We start from the raw sequence: 16,453 nt of genomic DNA, 5'->3' as shown, positions 1-16,453 counted from the left end.
TACATCATTGTCTTGGCATCACTTTCAAAATGGCATTTCACTTTCTAGGTATGGAAATTTCCCTTACCGATTTAAAATTCAAGACAACAGAGACACGTTGTTAACTTTTGAATATCAAGCTGTTACCCATACCTCAAATACTCAATTAAGTATACAAAGGTTTGGATTACAGGACATGTATATCTCTGTCTAAATAATATCTTTTTCACTATACTTTAACAAAAAAGGAACAAAATGATCAAGTAACACCAAGAATTGTTTAAAATTTATGAATTTTATCTGTGGTCATTACATAATATTAATATTAAAATTACAACAAGTAACAAGAACTTTCTTTCTCAATAGCAATCTTAAACAAGTCTATTACTAGTGCATGCACAAAGCTGTATGCAAAACATACAAATACAATACAGGCTCAAATACATTTTTCAACAATGTTTCTCTTAAAAATGCATGTCTAGAGATCACTGGATCCAGATAAAGTCTTTCATTTTATTTAAAAAATTAAAGCTAGTTTATTATGAGCTTATTGCATTTTTAACATTTTAATATTATCTTAACTGCCATTCCAAAATCTATGGAAAAATTCTCATAACACTGGTATCAAATGAAAGTTTGTCACTAGTACATTAATCCTAAAAATTTATCTGAAGATACTGAGTGACAAATCATTTCACAATCTTAAGTGAATAAGGAAAAAAGGAAAAATCACTGAGGTACTAAATTAGAAACAAAATAATTCTGATAAATAGAACAATAATTGCTTTACTGAGTCATCAACCGACATACTTCTTGTGGCATTGGCACATGGCAAAATAATGAACCAAGTGATTTTAAAACAAACTACTTCAAACTATGGAATAGCCACAACACATTCAGAAAATTACAATAATAAGCAGATGTATATAATATCGGTCAACGTGTGATCTCAAGGTCCCATAATTGAGAAGAGCACATTACGAGTACTGACAATTTCATTATGTATGATATAGAATGGCTTATGGCTCTACAGCCAGTCAGGTTTATGGGAATACCATATGTTAGTCACTTTTCTGCCAGCACTTTTTAATATGAAAATAAAGGCAACAAAATCCAACAACTTGGGCAAGACCAATCTCATGAATGTCATTCCAAGTAATTTAGTTTTAGACAACAAAAGAAATGCCGCAAGTTGATAATATTTTATTGCAGAACATTATCTGGTAATCTTCGCAATGTTTAAATCCACATTATTAGACTTATGTAGTATAAGTGTGTATAAAATAAAGTTTCCACAGAAATGGCAGTGACTCAGGCTGGCTATTATCAACATTTGCAATGACAACTTTACAGCCAATGGGAAATATGATTCGATGCTTTTTTGAGGCACTTCTGTGGGGGAAAAATAGGTAACTCAGAGCATTACACAGAGATTTCAAGTGGTAGAAAAACTTTTCTATTCTAAATTACAAAAGCATACAATTTGGACCAAGCATGAATAATTCATATCCTTATCGGCCACATGTATGTTGTGTACAAGAGAGATACTGTCACTTATTACAATCTCACTCTCTTGTAACCAACAGTCTTATCAGGCTCCAAAGCCCTTGTGAAAAGAATGATTGAAAGGTGATGAAAGAATGCAGTATTAAAAGAAGGAAAATGCTATTTGAAGAATGGAATGAAGCACAGAAAAACAGCATTTTGAATACCATAAAATACATGCACAAACATGAAACAGTGATAAGTGGTAACAGGAAATAAATGGGAAACATGTTTGTATACAAAAACATGTTTCTATACAAAATAGAGCAGTTTGCTCTTACAATGAAAGTGTGCGCAAAATACTAGACATATTAGAAAGAACAGTCAATTCGAAATTGTACTTTCATTGCATGATGCAATATTAATCTTATTGCCTGCTGAAATGCTGCATATGTCATAACAATTCTAAAACCTCAATCTTTTCTTGAATAGAGCAACTGAATAAATCCATGGGGAAAGCTACCACAATAATTATTCTCCTTTACTTAATATGGGGAGGTAGGGTGGGGGAGAGGAAGGCAGGAGGGGAGAGGAGAGGAGACCATGCTTTCTGCCATACAATGGTATAATGTAGTGTATCAAACAGTACAAGATCCACCTTAGCAGGGATATACAGAGCACCGAGGAAGTTGTATGCGGCAAGGCATAATATAGCCTTCCCTGGTGTATCAAATATGTCTACAATTCCTTCCAATAGTCTCACAGGACTACCACAAAATTCACTGGTCTCTTTTTACAGTGTCAGTAATTTAACAGGCAAAATTTGGAAGAAAAATCACAAAAGTGTCATAATACAATTACATTAAAGTACCAAATCATCTTTGAAAATATCAGCTGTCTTAGAATTTTTGTTCAAAAAAGGGAGGGGCCTTAAGCAGTAGGTTAACAGTCTCAACTAATAATATTTAGACTGTCTATTAGTTTTCCACAAAGTTTCTTCAGTTTTCTGAAATTCTAAACACTGCTTCAGTGAATTTTAACCCTTTCATTTCTACAATCGAAATGAACTTTCATTACTAAATATTTATTATCAATAACAAATTTCAACCTCAAGTTAATCTAGTCTCATTCATGCAGTCCAGGTAAAAACTATTACTGCCAACACTATATCACATATGGAAAGACTAATGAATGAAACTTGTTACGTTTCGCAAATGTGGGAATATCAAACAGATTATGCAGTCCGTCACATACTCTACACGTTACAAATCTGAGGTACCTTAGTTATCACAACAGAGATTCACAACCTACAATATGTATTTCTGTTTAGAAAATTTTTGTTTTTGTTCTGAGAAATACAAGTTCAAAGCAATTTTCATATTCATATGCAAGTAAGCTGTAATACACATTAAAGGCTCTCATCTGCAATGCCTCTGCAAGTATAAGACTAAATGCCAAAGGCTGAATAATTTTAAAGCTTTCTGATCTCTAATGAACCCTTGGTCAAATAAAAGCAAACATTACTTATGTACAACACAAAGGGTGGTGCAAGTTCCTGAGTTTTCAATATAAGCTATAATGTGGGAAACACAGTCAGTGTGCTGCTTCATAAAGAATTTCTTGTTATCCTTTAATTCAGACATTTTCTCATGAACTAGCGGGCTTTTTAAAATGGCACAAATGACTAGAATAAGAATATTAGCAAATATTTTTAGTGTAATTAGCAACAGTGAAGCCCAGGAGCTTGTAAGTTTATTTCCTTTGACACTGATAGTGACATGGAATCGAAGATGGGGATAATATCATCCACACAACAACATACATTATATGTAAATACATGTACACCCATCTTTCAACAAAAATCAACAAGGAATTGCATAAACTCTTTCACAATGAAATACCTCCTTGTCAACCAGTAATATCTATCAGTAATAATAATTTTTCCTTCTTATTTAAGACAATAATAATACTTAAAAATGGCAATAATATGTTAACTGTGATGCCTCTCATGAGAAACGTTAAATAACAACACAGTTACAGCAAGCAATGAACATAGAGGTGGAAAAAATTTACATAATAACCATTCTTGCACAAAGAAATGTGCCTTTCTACAGTAATAAATTATGCTTAAATAGGTAAAATACTGATGGTGTGGAACAAATATGGCCATAATTGGGGATAATGCTAAAATAGTAACACAAATGACATCAGCCAGAATCCAGCATTGAAGCAAGTCTCCTTATCTGATTATGGATATCTGAAATGTCTTCTCTGTTGCACAGTGTCATCATTGCAGAAGGTACACCATTTTCCACTAAATGCTTCTTTATCAGCTCTAAAAGAAAAGAAATAACAAACTAAGTTCAGAAGTTGCATTAACAAGATGAGCTACTTACTTCAGTCAACCTCACTGATAAACAACCATGGTGGTTTCAGAAAAACATTGTGTTTCTACTGTGTTCTTTTTCCAGTCACAAGATTACAAATTTCACAATGTGGGAAAACAGGAATAAGTTAGGAAAAAGTTAGTACTAAGCCATGGATAAAGGAAAAATAAACTAAAATACAAGGAGTCAATTATTAAATCCGTATAAGACGTTACAATTGTTAAGGTACTGCCATAAAAACATCATTACCCCAGTTGCAGTGAGAAATGAAAATTAATTTGTAAGAAATATCACAAATATAGTAAATTTGGTGCAATGAGTTTTATAACCATATTGACCACAGAGTACGTGAAGAAAGATAAAGAGGAAAACTATGCAATTTTTTCTAGAGAAATGGGGAACATGGAAGTTTACTTGAAGAAAAGGAACACAAATTTCTATACAGATCAGTCTGTAGAGGCAGATGAAGTTATTATAAAACCATAATATTCAAGAGATATACATTAATCGGACAAGGTACTTAGAAAAAGGGGGGAAAATGTAAGAGGAATAAAAAGGAAGTAGTTGCAAACAGCAGCATGGTCACAGGTAAGATCAAAAGGAAAATGTGAATCTGAAGGAGAAAATAGGAGGGAACAGGATATCAAAATGACAAAAGAAGATCACTTGAAAGAGGATACAGGCAGATGGTGAATGATGGTACAGGCAAGTAGTTACAAGTAAGAGAGCTGAAACACAGAACTGAAATAATTGTAACATATGGCTACTATAACACACTTACGTGTCACTGTGGGCTATTTGTCTAAACCACATTTCTTACACGTGATTTTGCTTATGGAAATAATTTATAGCAGAATCATTGGAAGTCTCAGAGCTAAAGCAAACCATATGGAAATTTTTCCTAGATCATAAATTGCACGTATTCACTGAGGTACATTATATCTTTTTTTGTTTTTTCCACTTATTTGGTTTAACAAAGATCTAAATTCATAATTATGACTATAATACAGTAACTGAGGATCAAAGTTTAACAAAGTTAGTGATTTTGCCATTTATTAGTACACTTTTATTTTTATAAGCAGGACTGGAAATGTTTCAAAACTGCTGAATGTTAAAAACTGAACACAAAAGTTAAAACAAGATAGAACAAAAAATGTGACAAAAGATAAAGGACACTACCTGACACAGAAAGCTGCTCCAACAGTGTCATAAGATTCAGAATGACTTCTCGTGCCAGGGAGCTGCCGCTGCCGGTGAGTAAGCGTGCCACAGCAGGACCGATGCCTGCACTTTCTATGCGCTCTGCTGCTTCTGATATGTGCCTCACTGACGAGGCCACCAATGCCAGTGCCAGAAGTGCCTCATTCTGCATAACAGTGTGTTCTGCAGTCACCATAGCAATAAGGCAAGGCAAAGCACCTGCTGCAACCATAGTCTGCAATACTTTCTGATCCCTGCAGAAAGTGACACCAACTGTAATACCAGACAGTACAACTAAAAACTACAAATAATACTAAAAAACTAAGTCCAGAGTCCTGCTGGGCACAATCTTCTGTAGCCATCAAAAAATTGAAAGTTCTGGACAGAGTAACAACAATATTACGAAAAGGACAGATTTCTACTCACCACTTATGGGAGGCACAGAATTGCAAACATGCACATGGTCACTGCCTCCAGCCACTATGGCCCCTACTTTAGCAGTCTTTTCATTGTGACTGTCTGTGACTCAATGTCTCCTCTCTGTACTAATGTAGCCATCTAATTCATCATATATTAAGAGACAGAAATCATATGGCAACCAGTAATTTAAGTGAGCCACCTTTTAGGTTTTTACAAATGACTATTAATAGGAGCTATTGCAATGTGACAGACAGTTTTGTAAAATTTTCAATCATTATTGTTAAAACAATGGCACCTCACAAATGGTCAAATAATTCATTTACAGTGTGCATTTAAAGAAACAATTGTGAAATAATGGAAATTTCAAATGTAGTTTTCGCGGGATTTACAATTTTCGTAACAGCCTATCAACAACAATGCCTCTTATTGCTTCATTCAACTTTAGGTAATTGTCTAATTGCTTCATTCAACTTTTATCAATAAATCACATACTGAAAAATCTGTTTCCAATTGGTTTCCAGAATTTCATTGTGGACACTTCATCGATGATTAATTTCGTGACTAAATCAGTTTTAGTTTAAGAAAATATCTATAAGTAGCTAATTGAAGGGCATTGGTGTGCCTTACTACAAGACAGAAGCATCCTACAGAAGACAGTAGTACATTCAATATTGCACAAACTCCGTGAACATTTAACTCTGATCTGTCTGTATGTTTGCTCCTCAAAGGTAAAGTGGTTGTTTGCATGCATAAAACTGATTAAGGTGAGCGAGATGGTTGTCATAGGTTTGGAATCAGGTGGGTGCTGGTTGAGGTAATGTTCAGCAGCAAACAAACTGTGTATATGGGATGTATGGGGGTATGTTGTATAGCGGGAGTTGGCATCAAATTTGACAAGCAAGTTGTGCAGTGATAGTATTGAGAGGCACAGATTTCAGACGATCTAGGAAATGGCTTGTCTCTTATGTAGGAGGGGCTCGTCGTACTATACCTTACAAGTGCTGATCGACTAAGGCAAATATATGTTCAGGGGCACAGCCATTGGAACCAAGATGGCTCCTTCCTGTGCTCACCTTTTCATGGGTTACGTGGAGGGAGCATTCCTGGGATCCATTAGCCTTCACCCCTAGTTTGGTTTAGATACACTGATTACACCTTTGCCATGTTGAGTGATGGTGAGACTGACCTCTTAAAATTTTTGGAATCTAAACACATTCTCCCAATTCAGTTTCATGGTCCTAGTCCAAATCCCATGTCACTTTCCTTGATGTTGACCTATCGTCATTGAGTATTAGCTACATACTTCTATTCACATTAAATGTACTAACAACTAACAGCACTTACATTTTGACAGTTGCCATAAGGCCATATCAAATGTTCCCTCCCATACAGCCTTAGCATTCAAGGCAAATGTATTTGTTCAGATGCAGACTCTTTACAGCAATACACCACCATTCTCATCCCATCTTAGTCCAGAAGCAGATTTCCTGGGCCATCACATCCAATCCTCATCTGCTGATCCCTCCAAAAAACAACTTAGGCATACAATTCTCATCATCAATACTATACTGGTTCTGAATTTTTTAATCAGGTACTTCAAAAAAGCTATAACTTACTAAAATCTTGTCCTGAGATGACATTTTTGCCCACCACACCTAGAATAACTTTTTGTTGCACCCTCCCCCCAAAATCTTTTTTCAAAATGTCACAACAGAATGACCTTAGAACTTTGTGCTGTATAGTAATTTCCCCATTTTCGAGATATGTATTCTAGGTACTCAACAAGTTGACCACTCGAAACTGTGCTGTCACAACTCTGTACAGCACTGCGAAATCCAACATCACAAATACAGAGTTGCAGCAAAAGCATTTGCAGGGTTTCAGTTAAAACTTTTCCTGCAGTAGGAGGCTTTAGTATTGTTTCACACGAGTACTGGAACCATTTAATTTTGATTTTAAGATAGGAAGCTTTTATCACTGGCTTTTTGTTTTTCCTTTCCCTTTTCTCTACAGTTTGCTAGGGAAAATAAAGGCTGCAAGACTGGCATGGCTATGCGGATCATTCACTATGAATTTGGGGGCAGAAACTAAACCTCCAATGTCCCTTGTAATAGAATGTGTAGTGGTTATTAATTGCTTTCCATTAAACTTTTTATCTTTTTCTTCCCCTGTCTTTTGAAAGAGATGACACAATGGGATCTCTAGGAATTCACATCTGATAAACAGAAAAACTGTGATTTTGTTGTGACGGATTCAGCCGTTAGCCTCTTTTCACAGTCGTACTTCCAGGTAGAGCACTCAACTGGGTCGATCTCTACTGAGTCAACATCATCGATCACTGGAGTTTTCAATTCTCCAACAAGGATGTCGGAAAGATCAGCGACTGTGTTGCCCTGAATTGCTTCTTTGCTTCATCATAACGTATATACCTTACAACTTTAATTTACTGGTTCCTCCTTTTCTCTAGGAACAATGGTTATTGTTTTGTCCAAGCTGGATGGTTATTTGAGTAATAATTATATCCTTCTGGGAATGTTCAGACAGAGGAGAGAGGGAGGAAGATTAGGGTCCTGTCATTCACAACAAGCTTGGAATCGGGGGAATATGAGCAAGAAAATTCGGCCTGTTCTTTCTGAAGGAACTATCGCAACATTTGTCTCAAATGGTTTAAGAAAACATGCAAGTTCAAGCAGTATCTGGCTCATGAACAACCATGCTTTACTTTTACCAAGTCACTTGAACATTGCATTTGAAAGGAGTTTTCCCAAATTTCTAGCACGTTTAGCATATTGGCTATGGGACATATGGAGCGAGGCATATAAAACTTGCCTCTCTATATTAAGGTAACAAGTACTGCTACAGCTGCTGCTGCTACTACTACTACTACGGTAGGTAGCTAAGAAGAGAGCCTGTGAGACGTGAGGCAGAGGGCAGGGAAACAGTCCTTCCCCTTGCTCCCATCCATTCTATGGCTGCCCATGGTCTATATTACTGGTCACCCTGAAAATATAGCTTTTATGTTCATTGTCTGCTTTCTTGAGCTTCATTGTTCAACATTTTTGGTTTGCCTGTCTGTTTCATTTTTTACGTACAGCTCCAGTGAAAAAGAGGAAAATTCTGGTGGACGTGAATGCAAACATAAAATCTGCACTGTAAGCATGAAACAAAGGAGAAAACTCTACCACTGGTGATGTTTTAACCATTAATATAAACCATGTGTAGTGTGGAAATTATGCATTTCAGCAGCTGCATGCAAATTAGCAGTATTAATTATTGTTCCAGCAGCCGTACACACAAACAGACGTGAGCTCTACCATCCTGCAGTCTTAACAGCCTACCTGAATCACTGAGGGTGTTTTAAGGGTCAATACATGGGTCGTATTTACGTCCCACAATAACCCAGGTGGAGCCCTGTGCAATTGGATATGTCTAATAGAATGGATAAGCCTAATGCAACTAGGGTTCAGTAGGTACTTTATAGAATGCCTGACAGTAACTTTTTTTTGCTTCAACAGTCATACACCCCTGAGCTTGCAATTCATCTCAAGTTTTGTGCAATATTCAGCAGCAATGAGGTCGAGATCAATAGCCACAAATTATTTTTCTGTTATATGTGTGTGGTAATCAGCTGTGTTCTAAATAAAAAACTTATATACCATTTACCATGATTAAAACTGTTGGGGGAAAAATGCAATTATGAGGGTCGCTCCAAAAGAAATGCACACTATTTTTTGTAAAAATACAGTTTTCATACTGCATGTGTGAAAGTTTTACAGTGTGTAGATACATCCTTACCGCTTGTTTTCAAACTTAGTTCAACCTGTTCCCGTGAGTGGCGTCGTCACAGCATGTCTTCAAGATTGCTGCTACACTTGACGTTCGTCAGAAGCAACGTACATAAGGTGTGCCCAATACTCATCAAGCAGTGAAGGGGAAAAATAAATGAGAAAGAACACTATCAAGTAGAGTGGATTTATATTGACATGAAATTATCAATATTTGCAAGCTGTGGAGCACCACAAGTACAAGACAAGGGGATGTCCCTAATACTGGTGACATAAAATTTTCTTGTTAGCCATCCTGAAGATATTTGTAGTCCAACTCTTATGACAACTTTAATTCAAGTCTTTCTGAAATTATTGGCCATAGTTAGAGCTAGCCAAAATAAAATTCCAAGGCTGCTTCTGCGATTTGAGATTAGAAGTGGAATGAGACAAAATCAAGAGGCTTCTCTATTACTACTTCTGTTCTCAAAAATAATAAGATATACTATATTGGGATTGCGTATTTTTAAAGGGGCTTAAGTCAACCAAAACACAGTTGTGTGAAATTGAGAAAAACTGTTTATTTTGTATAATAATTTTATATGGGCATCTTTATTGGCATTGTTATATAATATTACTCAAATGTGATTTTCAGGCTGGAAACTGAATTTCTAATGTCATATTTTGGTAATCAATTCAGGGTGACTATGCAGACAAGAAAAAAGAAGTTCCTGGGTTTTCCCGTTAAAAAATACACTATACCTTGGGTGAAAATACACTATACGCTGGGTGAGAGTACTTTTTTTTGCTAATTGACAATATACTTTCCCATGGAGCTGTAAAATTTGTCAACAAAACCCGTGGGGGGAGGGAGGGGGCGGCAGTGGTGGAGATGAATTCCACCAAATACAGCACATTTACTTCCAAAGCATGAAATCGAGACTGAGACATGCTTTTGTCAGCCAATCATAACTCGTGTCATACGATCTCGCCAGCCAGTGACAGCATATATTCAGAGTGATGTAGGGATCGCAACTTGATTGTTAAAATAACATGAACATACAATTAGGAAAACTTACTGGTTTAAATTTAGATACATTCAGCATAGCTGCAAGAAAAGATAAGCTTTCACATATAAATATTGGTTGTCACTTTTTTTTTTATTTGTGCAAGGGTGCGGTTAGGCAGAATCCTAAGAGCAGAGCTTAAATTGCTGCTGCTGAATATTTCTGATAAGCAGAATTGTAAATTTCGGTGTTGTGCACCGAACATCTTGTTGGTTACCTGACCAAATACATGTTCCATCAGGCACTTCGACTTTTCCATAGGAAAGCCAATTACATGTGAAATTGCTCAAGAACTCATCACATACCTTTTTTAAGGATAACTATACATTTTGCCATCATTATTGCATAAGTTTTTATCTATGAAAGAACTAAAAGAAATATGAAAAACTAACTATGAAGTTTGGTCTTTTTTAGTGTGTGTTACCCTTTAAGACATATCAAACACAAATGCTCCTGTAAAATATTAAATTGCGGCATAAATGGCTGGTCCTCTGGGCCCAAAATTTTTCTAAGTGACTAGTCCTCAATGTGGTAAGTTAGTTTTGGATGAGAGTCAAATCCTTCCGATTTAAGAAATTTGTCACACATTCTCACACATAATTCACCTTGTGTAAAAGGGAATTTACTTCGAAAGTAATACTTCTCAAACTGCCACTCACAATATTTTCCCACAACCTGTTAGAAATGTAAACAGTTGCGACATCACACTCATTGAAAGCAATTTTTTGTTACAAAGTACTGCAGAGTCCTTGTCCTAAAGCATTTTGAAACATTTTGCTGTCAGCAGTCACTTGTGTGTACACTATATTTTCTTGTTGTAAATGGTGTACTTTCTTTGCAACTAAAGTTTTATTTTGATGTTATTCTCTCATTTACATTTTATTGCTTCAGCATTATTCTGCAGTAGTGAGATAAAGTAAAATTCTTTGTTGGAGTATCAGTTCTTACCAGACAAATTACAAAAAATGTAACAGAGAACTAAAACAATGAAAAAGTCCCAGAATTCTAAAAAATCCTTCAGGTTTTTCCATATTTTCCCAAATGAAAAAATTCCCAGGTTTTTCCTGGATTTCCTAGTTGTCCCATGGCAAGTAAACCCTGTAATTATTAAACCTGGAAACTGATACCTTAAAAAAATTACACACATATAATAAGATAATGAAATTCACACACTCCTTTTTTTCACATCATCATCATCTCAACTGTACACAATACTAATGCATCATTCTACAACAATAACCAGTGTTTGACTCTTCATTCACTAGTTGTCTCGCTTGTCATTCCTCATAAACAACTTCAGAATTTCCCCACAGAATGATAGGTGTTCATCCTTCGCTATATTTGACTTAATTTGAACCTTTTCTGATGTATAAGCTAGCTTTTCTGGCACAGTCAAAGCATCACATCAGAGACCTGCACATAAAGTGTGACTGATCAATCCTTGACCATTTTACAAGTTGTAATACAACCTTTGCTTGTATTATCAAATACAGAATGCAAAAAAGTTCTGATAGAAAATATCACCTTCCCTTGTCTACCAAGTTTCTTAAAAAATTTTGTTCTTCCTGTAGTGCGGCTGCCACCATGACGAAGTCTTCTATTTCATTAGCAGAAATCTCTCTAATGAGAAATTTACTTGGTTTTGAACCCGTAAGAATCATCCCTGCAGTGTCATGCACCATAAAAAATCCATCCTGTTTCCTTAAATCTATCCTGTTTCCATAATGCCAAAATCCCTATCAGAGTGTAAAATGTGTGTGCCCTCTCACTGGTGAATTTTGTTCAATCTCCCAGAACCAGTTAAGTACACTCTTTTTATTCTGAGCCGAGAAGTTCTCCAAGAACAGACAAAATTTGGAGTATTACTTTTGTATGCTCTAAAAAGCACTCATCGTATTACAAATAATCAGAAAACACTACTGCCAACCTTTAATGCAATGCACTTCAAATTGCATGGATAACACTGTACAACAGTTGCAGCATATTATTTTTCTTGAGGACACTACTGGTAACACTATCTAGAAAGTAGAAAATATTAAATGGCATGCAGAATCATCAGTGCATCTACCTACACATTATTTTCAAAGGGGCCATGAGTTACAACTTATGCCTGTTTGCTTTTAAAAGGGCACAAGTCACTAATGCCTCTACAAAAATAACATTGTTTTTCAAAATCCTGTAGAATCTTCACTGAGGGATTGGTAACTCATTTTTAATATCAGTTTGTGCAGTTACAAATGTAATATCTGAAGCAGTAGCAAACGCCAAATTACAGACTGATGCCCTTTTAAAAATACGTGATTAATTTATGCATTTGACACTCATCGAACAAAAACTAGGGAATGGGGTAAATGATGGCTGAGAGAGGAATGTCAGTCCTCTCAACCCCTCACTTTTCCTTCTACTATAGCTGCCAATAATAAGGCTTTCACTCAGTCCAGCTAGATCCACAACTGAGTGCACACTGTTGCCACAGTGTTATTTCTGTATATGGATGCTTTACTTGACAAAAATGTGCTTCACACATGCTGCTGTCAGATGTGGGTACCGCTTTGTTGCAATCAATCAGCTGCTTGTGTGTTTGCTGTATGGTAATGTTTGCTTACTATTATCCTGCAGGGTCATCAAAATACGCAAAGCTAATATTTACACCCAACAAATTTAATTATTATCATGAGCAGATGAATAATGATGTGCTTAATATGGTTTAGAGAAGGGTCACAGATAACGCACATTATCTTTTTTTTTTTTTTTTTTAATGATAAAGAAGGAGACAGCTTCTAATTACAATACACAGAAGAAAGAAACTGTGCAGTGGCTAGAAAGAAGAATAACTCAATTTAGTAAAATTTCTTAAAAGGCTACTGTAATTTGGGCCTGCTGTACAAAAGCAGTGACACAGGAAGAAATTAGGCACAGTAAGCATCCTTATAACTAGTTAGAAGTTAATTGCATAGCAGCAGAAATGGGCCATTATGTTGTAAAGCCTCCCCTCTACCTCTGTCAGTAAAAACTAACAGACAATATATATGAGAATAAGTGAAATGCAAAAGAGTCACATTCAGAAACTGCATGGCCAGAATTATAGACATGCAGAATTTACTTCAATGACTCATTGATAGTGTACATATTGAAGACTGGGTTGAGTGTGTAAGCCATGCTAAACAAAGGGATCAGAGAAAATTTTGTAGAAGACACTGTCGTTGCTTCTAATGACTGCTCAGACGCTGAACTGCCAGATACGCTCAGATCGTCATGAACACAACTGTTAAAAACAATAAACTACAGCAAATATTATGTTTCTGATTTCTTCTTTTTCCCCAAATTTGCGAACACTACTCCCTCTCTTCTCTTGCTTTACAGATTTTTCCCCTTTCATCTCTTCCCTCAACACATTATCACTACACGACCGAACAGCTGTTGGGCATCTACACATACACATTTGTCGACTTCAGTTGCAGATAGCTCAGCAGACGACTCATTATTTTATGATTTGTACCAAAGTTATGACAAACAAGCAGTGCTATTGAATTCTTAAATGCTCACGTAATCAACAATGAAATTATTTTATAAGTAGAAATTCAAACAACAATACATTAAACTTGGAAAGACTCAAGAATGGAGCTTTGGCCGCTTTTTCATTGCAATATTTTCGGACATTTTCTTCATGTGTTGTTCCACAATAATAACAAATGCTTTAAAAGAAGTCACTGTCCATTTATAGATGTAAAATCTTTACTGCAATGTGCTATTAGCCAATTTTGATTAAAATGTTTTTTTTTTTTCCAGTGAACACTTTGTGATTCATTATGCACAGCCTATCCTTATATCAGACAGCATTTTGTGCATTACTGTTCACTGTCAAAGTTTGGCTCAACATGTGCAGGAACATGCCGTAAGACTTGCGATTTCTGACAACAGAGGTCTCCCCTGCAGTTATCGATTTTGTTGCTCCCTAGCATAAAGTGCTATGGTATCTCCACAAGTGATTTACTTACCTGCTATTTTTAATAAGCCAAGCGAGAAGCCTGTTGGCTTCACCCTGAACACCAGGGTGGTCCTCTGTTGCACACCAAGAAACTAGTCTCCTAACGAGCTCCGGTTGTCCACCCAGTTCACAAGCTGCTGCTACTGCAAAGGAAATTTGAGGCCTGATTCACTGTTCCAAAAAATTTCAGCAGTCATGCAAGAAAACATTTTTCATAAATATTGCTCAAATTAAATTATGTAAATTCAGTGCAGTGAGTGCAACCTAGCATTACATGATAGATCGAGATTTAATTTTGATACGGCAGATTAGTGACTATGATCACCATCAGTAAAATCAAACTGAAACACAAACTTTTGTGTGTGTGTGTGTGTGTGTGTGTGTGTGTGTGTGTGTGTGTGTGTGTGTGTGTGTGTGTGTCACAATTAGGGTGACAGAATATGTAACTAACTTAACAGTACACACCAAAGTGAAGAGAAGCATTCACTACTCTCTGCATACAGGCAGGAAATGAACAGTAGAAAATATTCTTTGCATGTATTAGTACAAATATTTCATGGATACTCTGTAAATTTATGCAATGATTTTGGGTTTCCAGCCAGGTGGCAGTGTTGAGATACTGCGGTGTTTCGATGAGCATCTATTCACACTCTTTTTGAGGAGAAAACAAAAACTGAAAATCTAAGTGGTATGAGTAATCATAAATTCATATAAAAGTCATTAACCATTTGCAAGATCTTGAAACATATGCTGCAGGAACTTCCAGAAACAACTGAAGAGCTCAGAACTTCAGGAGGGTGGTCCTTAACCAAGGACATAACACCATTTTATTGCAAGGATTGCCCAGAAAATAATACCCTACCTTCTTTTTCCTTTGGCAGTTATTTATTTCACACAATGAAAATTACATACATAGAAGAATGATGTTTTATCCACACACCCGATTTTTCCATGTAATCTCCTTCCACAGAGACACAAAGGTCTTTATGGTCTTTCAGTTCCAGTTCTTGTTCTGCTCAGGAAGACATTCCTAACTGTGTGAATTGCTTTGCCATCATCCTCAAAATGGCCCAGACAAGGGGATTCCAGAATGAGCTGTCAGGGCTGTAGGATGGATAGGGTAACACTGTCCAATCTTGCTTCACAATGGGTTAGAAAGTCTCAAACCTGTGTGATGTCTAGCATTATTGTGTCAAATCAAAGCATATCCTGGATCGTTATGGTGCGGAAGTTGCTGGAAACTCTTCTCGAGTGTGGTTAATGCATTCACATGTCCCTCCGAATTAATGTTACTGCTCCTTGGCATTGCATCAATGAGTACCACACCCTCAAAGTCTTAAAACACAGTCATCGTGATGCCATCAGCAGAAGCACTCACTTTGATTTTTTTTCTCCTGTGAAGAGTGAGGATGATGCCATTCAAACACCTGTCTTCTTGTTTTGGGCTCAAAATGGTGAATCCAAGTTCCATCGCCTGTCACAAACCGGGATAAGAAGGCTTCTCCTCAGCTTCAAAACTTGCAACAACAAATGGTTCTTTTCTGTCAAATTTGTGTTCCATCGCAAAAGACATTGCCAAGTACCCGAGAATGCAGATATTCACACTCACAGTTCCTTTGGCAACTGACAGCAGAAGCACCACCACCACCACCACCACCACCACCACCAAGTCTTAACGCATCAGCTGCTGCAAATGAGACCTTAAGTACACTGCAGCATGTCAGGTGTGGCAGCCGTGCATGATCTCCCTGCTTGCTGCAAATCATAAAGGTCCACCAGACCACCTTCTGTTGGCCTCAAGCTCTGTGTCCATCGACCAACTGTACTACAGTGTCTTTCTCCACAGCAAGGAATTCAATGCCTACACACTGCTTGTAATGTACATCACTTATGGACACCACTTTGCAACATTGCCAGAACTCCACTATCTGTCAGCAGGAACAGAAATTTCGCACGCACTCCGAGAACTTCAAAGAATTTGTACCTAACATTTTGCATTTGCAACATTGTTGTAAAATGAGTAAAAAATGTGGGACATTACTTTCAGACAACCTTTGTACAGGTAGGTAATATGATTAAATTGTGTTTGAAAAATTAAGTAGATACATGTGGGGCAGGATTCATTTCCTCATCACATAAACAATACCTGCTCCTACAGCTATT

The 16,453-nt window shown here is 36.6% G+C and overlaps 1 protein-coding gene across 1 annotated transcript in view; it reads right to left on the bottom strand.

The window, feature by feature from the left end:
• Nucleotides 1-288: 288 nt before the first annotated feature.
• Nucleotides 289-16,453, bottom strand: part of LOC124544642 (rap1 GTPase-GDP dissociation stimulator 1) — a 98,876-nt gene continuing 82,711 nt past the window's right edge. Inside the window, 3 exon segments of the mRNA XM_047123255.1 lie at nt 289-3,799; nt 5,031-5,305; nt 14,301-14,433. Of these exon segments, the coding sequence (XP_046979211.1) occupies nt 3,672-3,799; nt 5,031-5,305; nt 14,301-14,433 (536 nt within the window). The 3' untranslated portion in view covers nt 289-3,671.

Source organism: Schistocerca americana, chromosome 8 (assembly GCF_021461395.2).
Source record: "Schistocerca americana isolate TAMUIC-IGC-003095 chromosome 8, iqSchAmer2.1, whole genome shotgun sequence".
Taxonomy (NCBI): Eukaryota; Metazoa; Arthropoda; class Insecta; order Orthoptera; family Acrididae; genus Schistocerca; species Schistocerca americana.
This window is presented reverse-complemented; position numbering and strand designations above follow the sequence as displayed.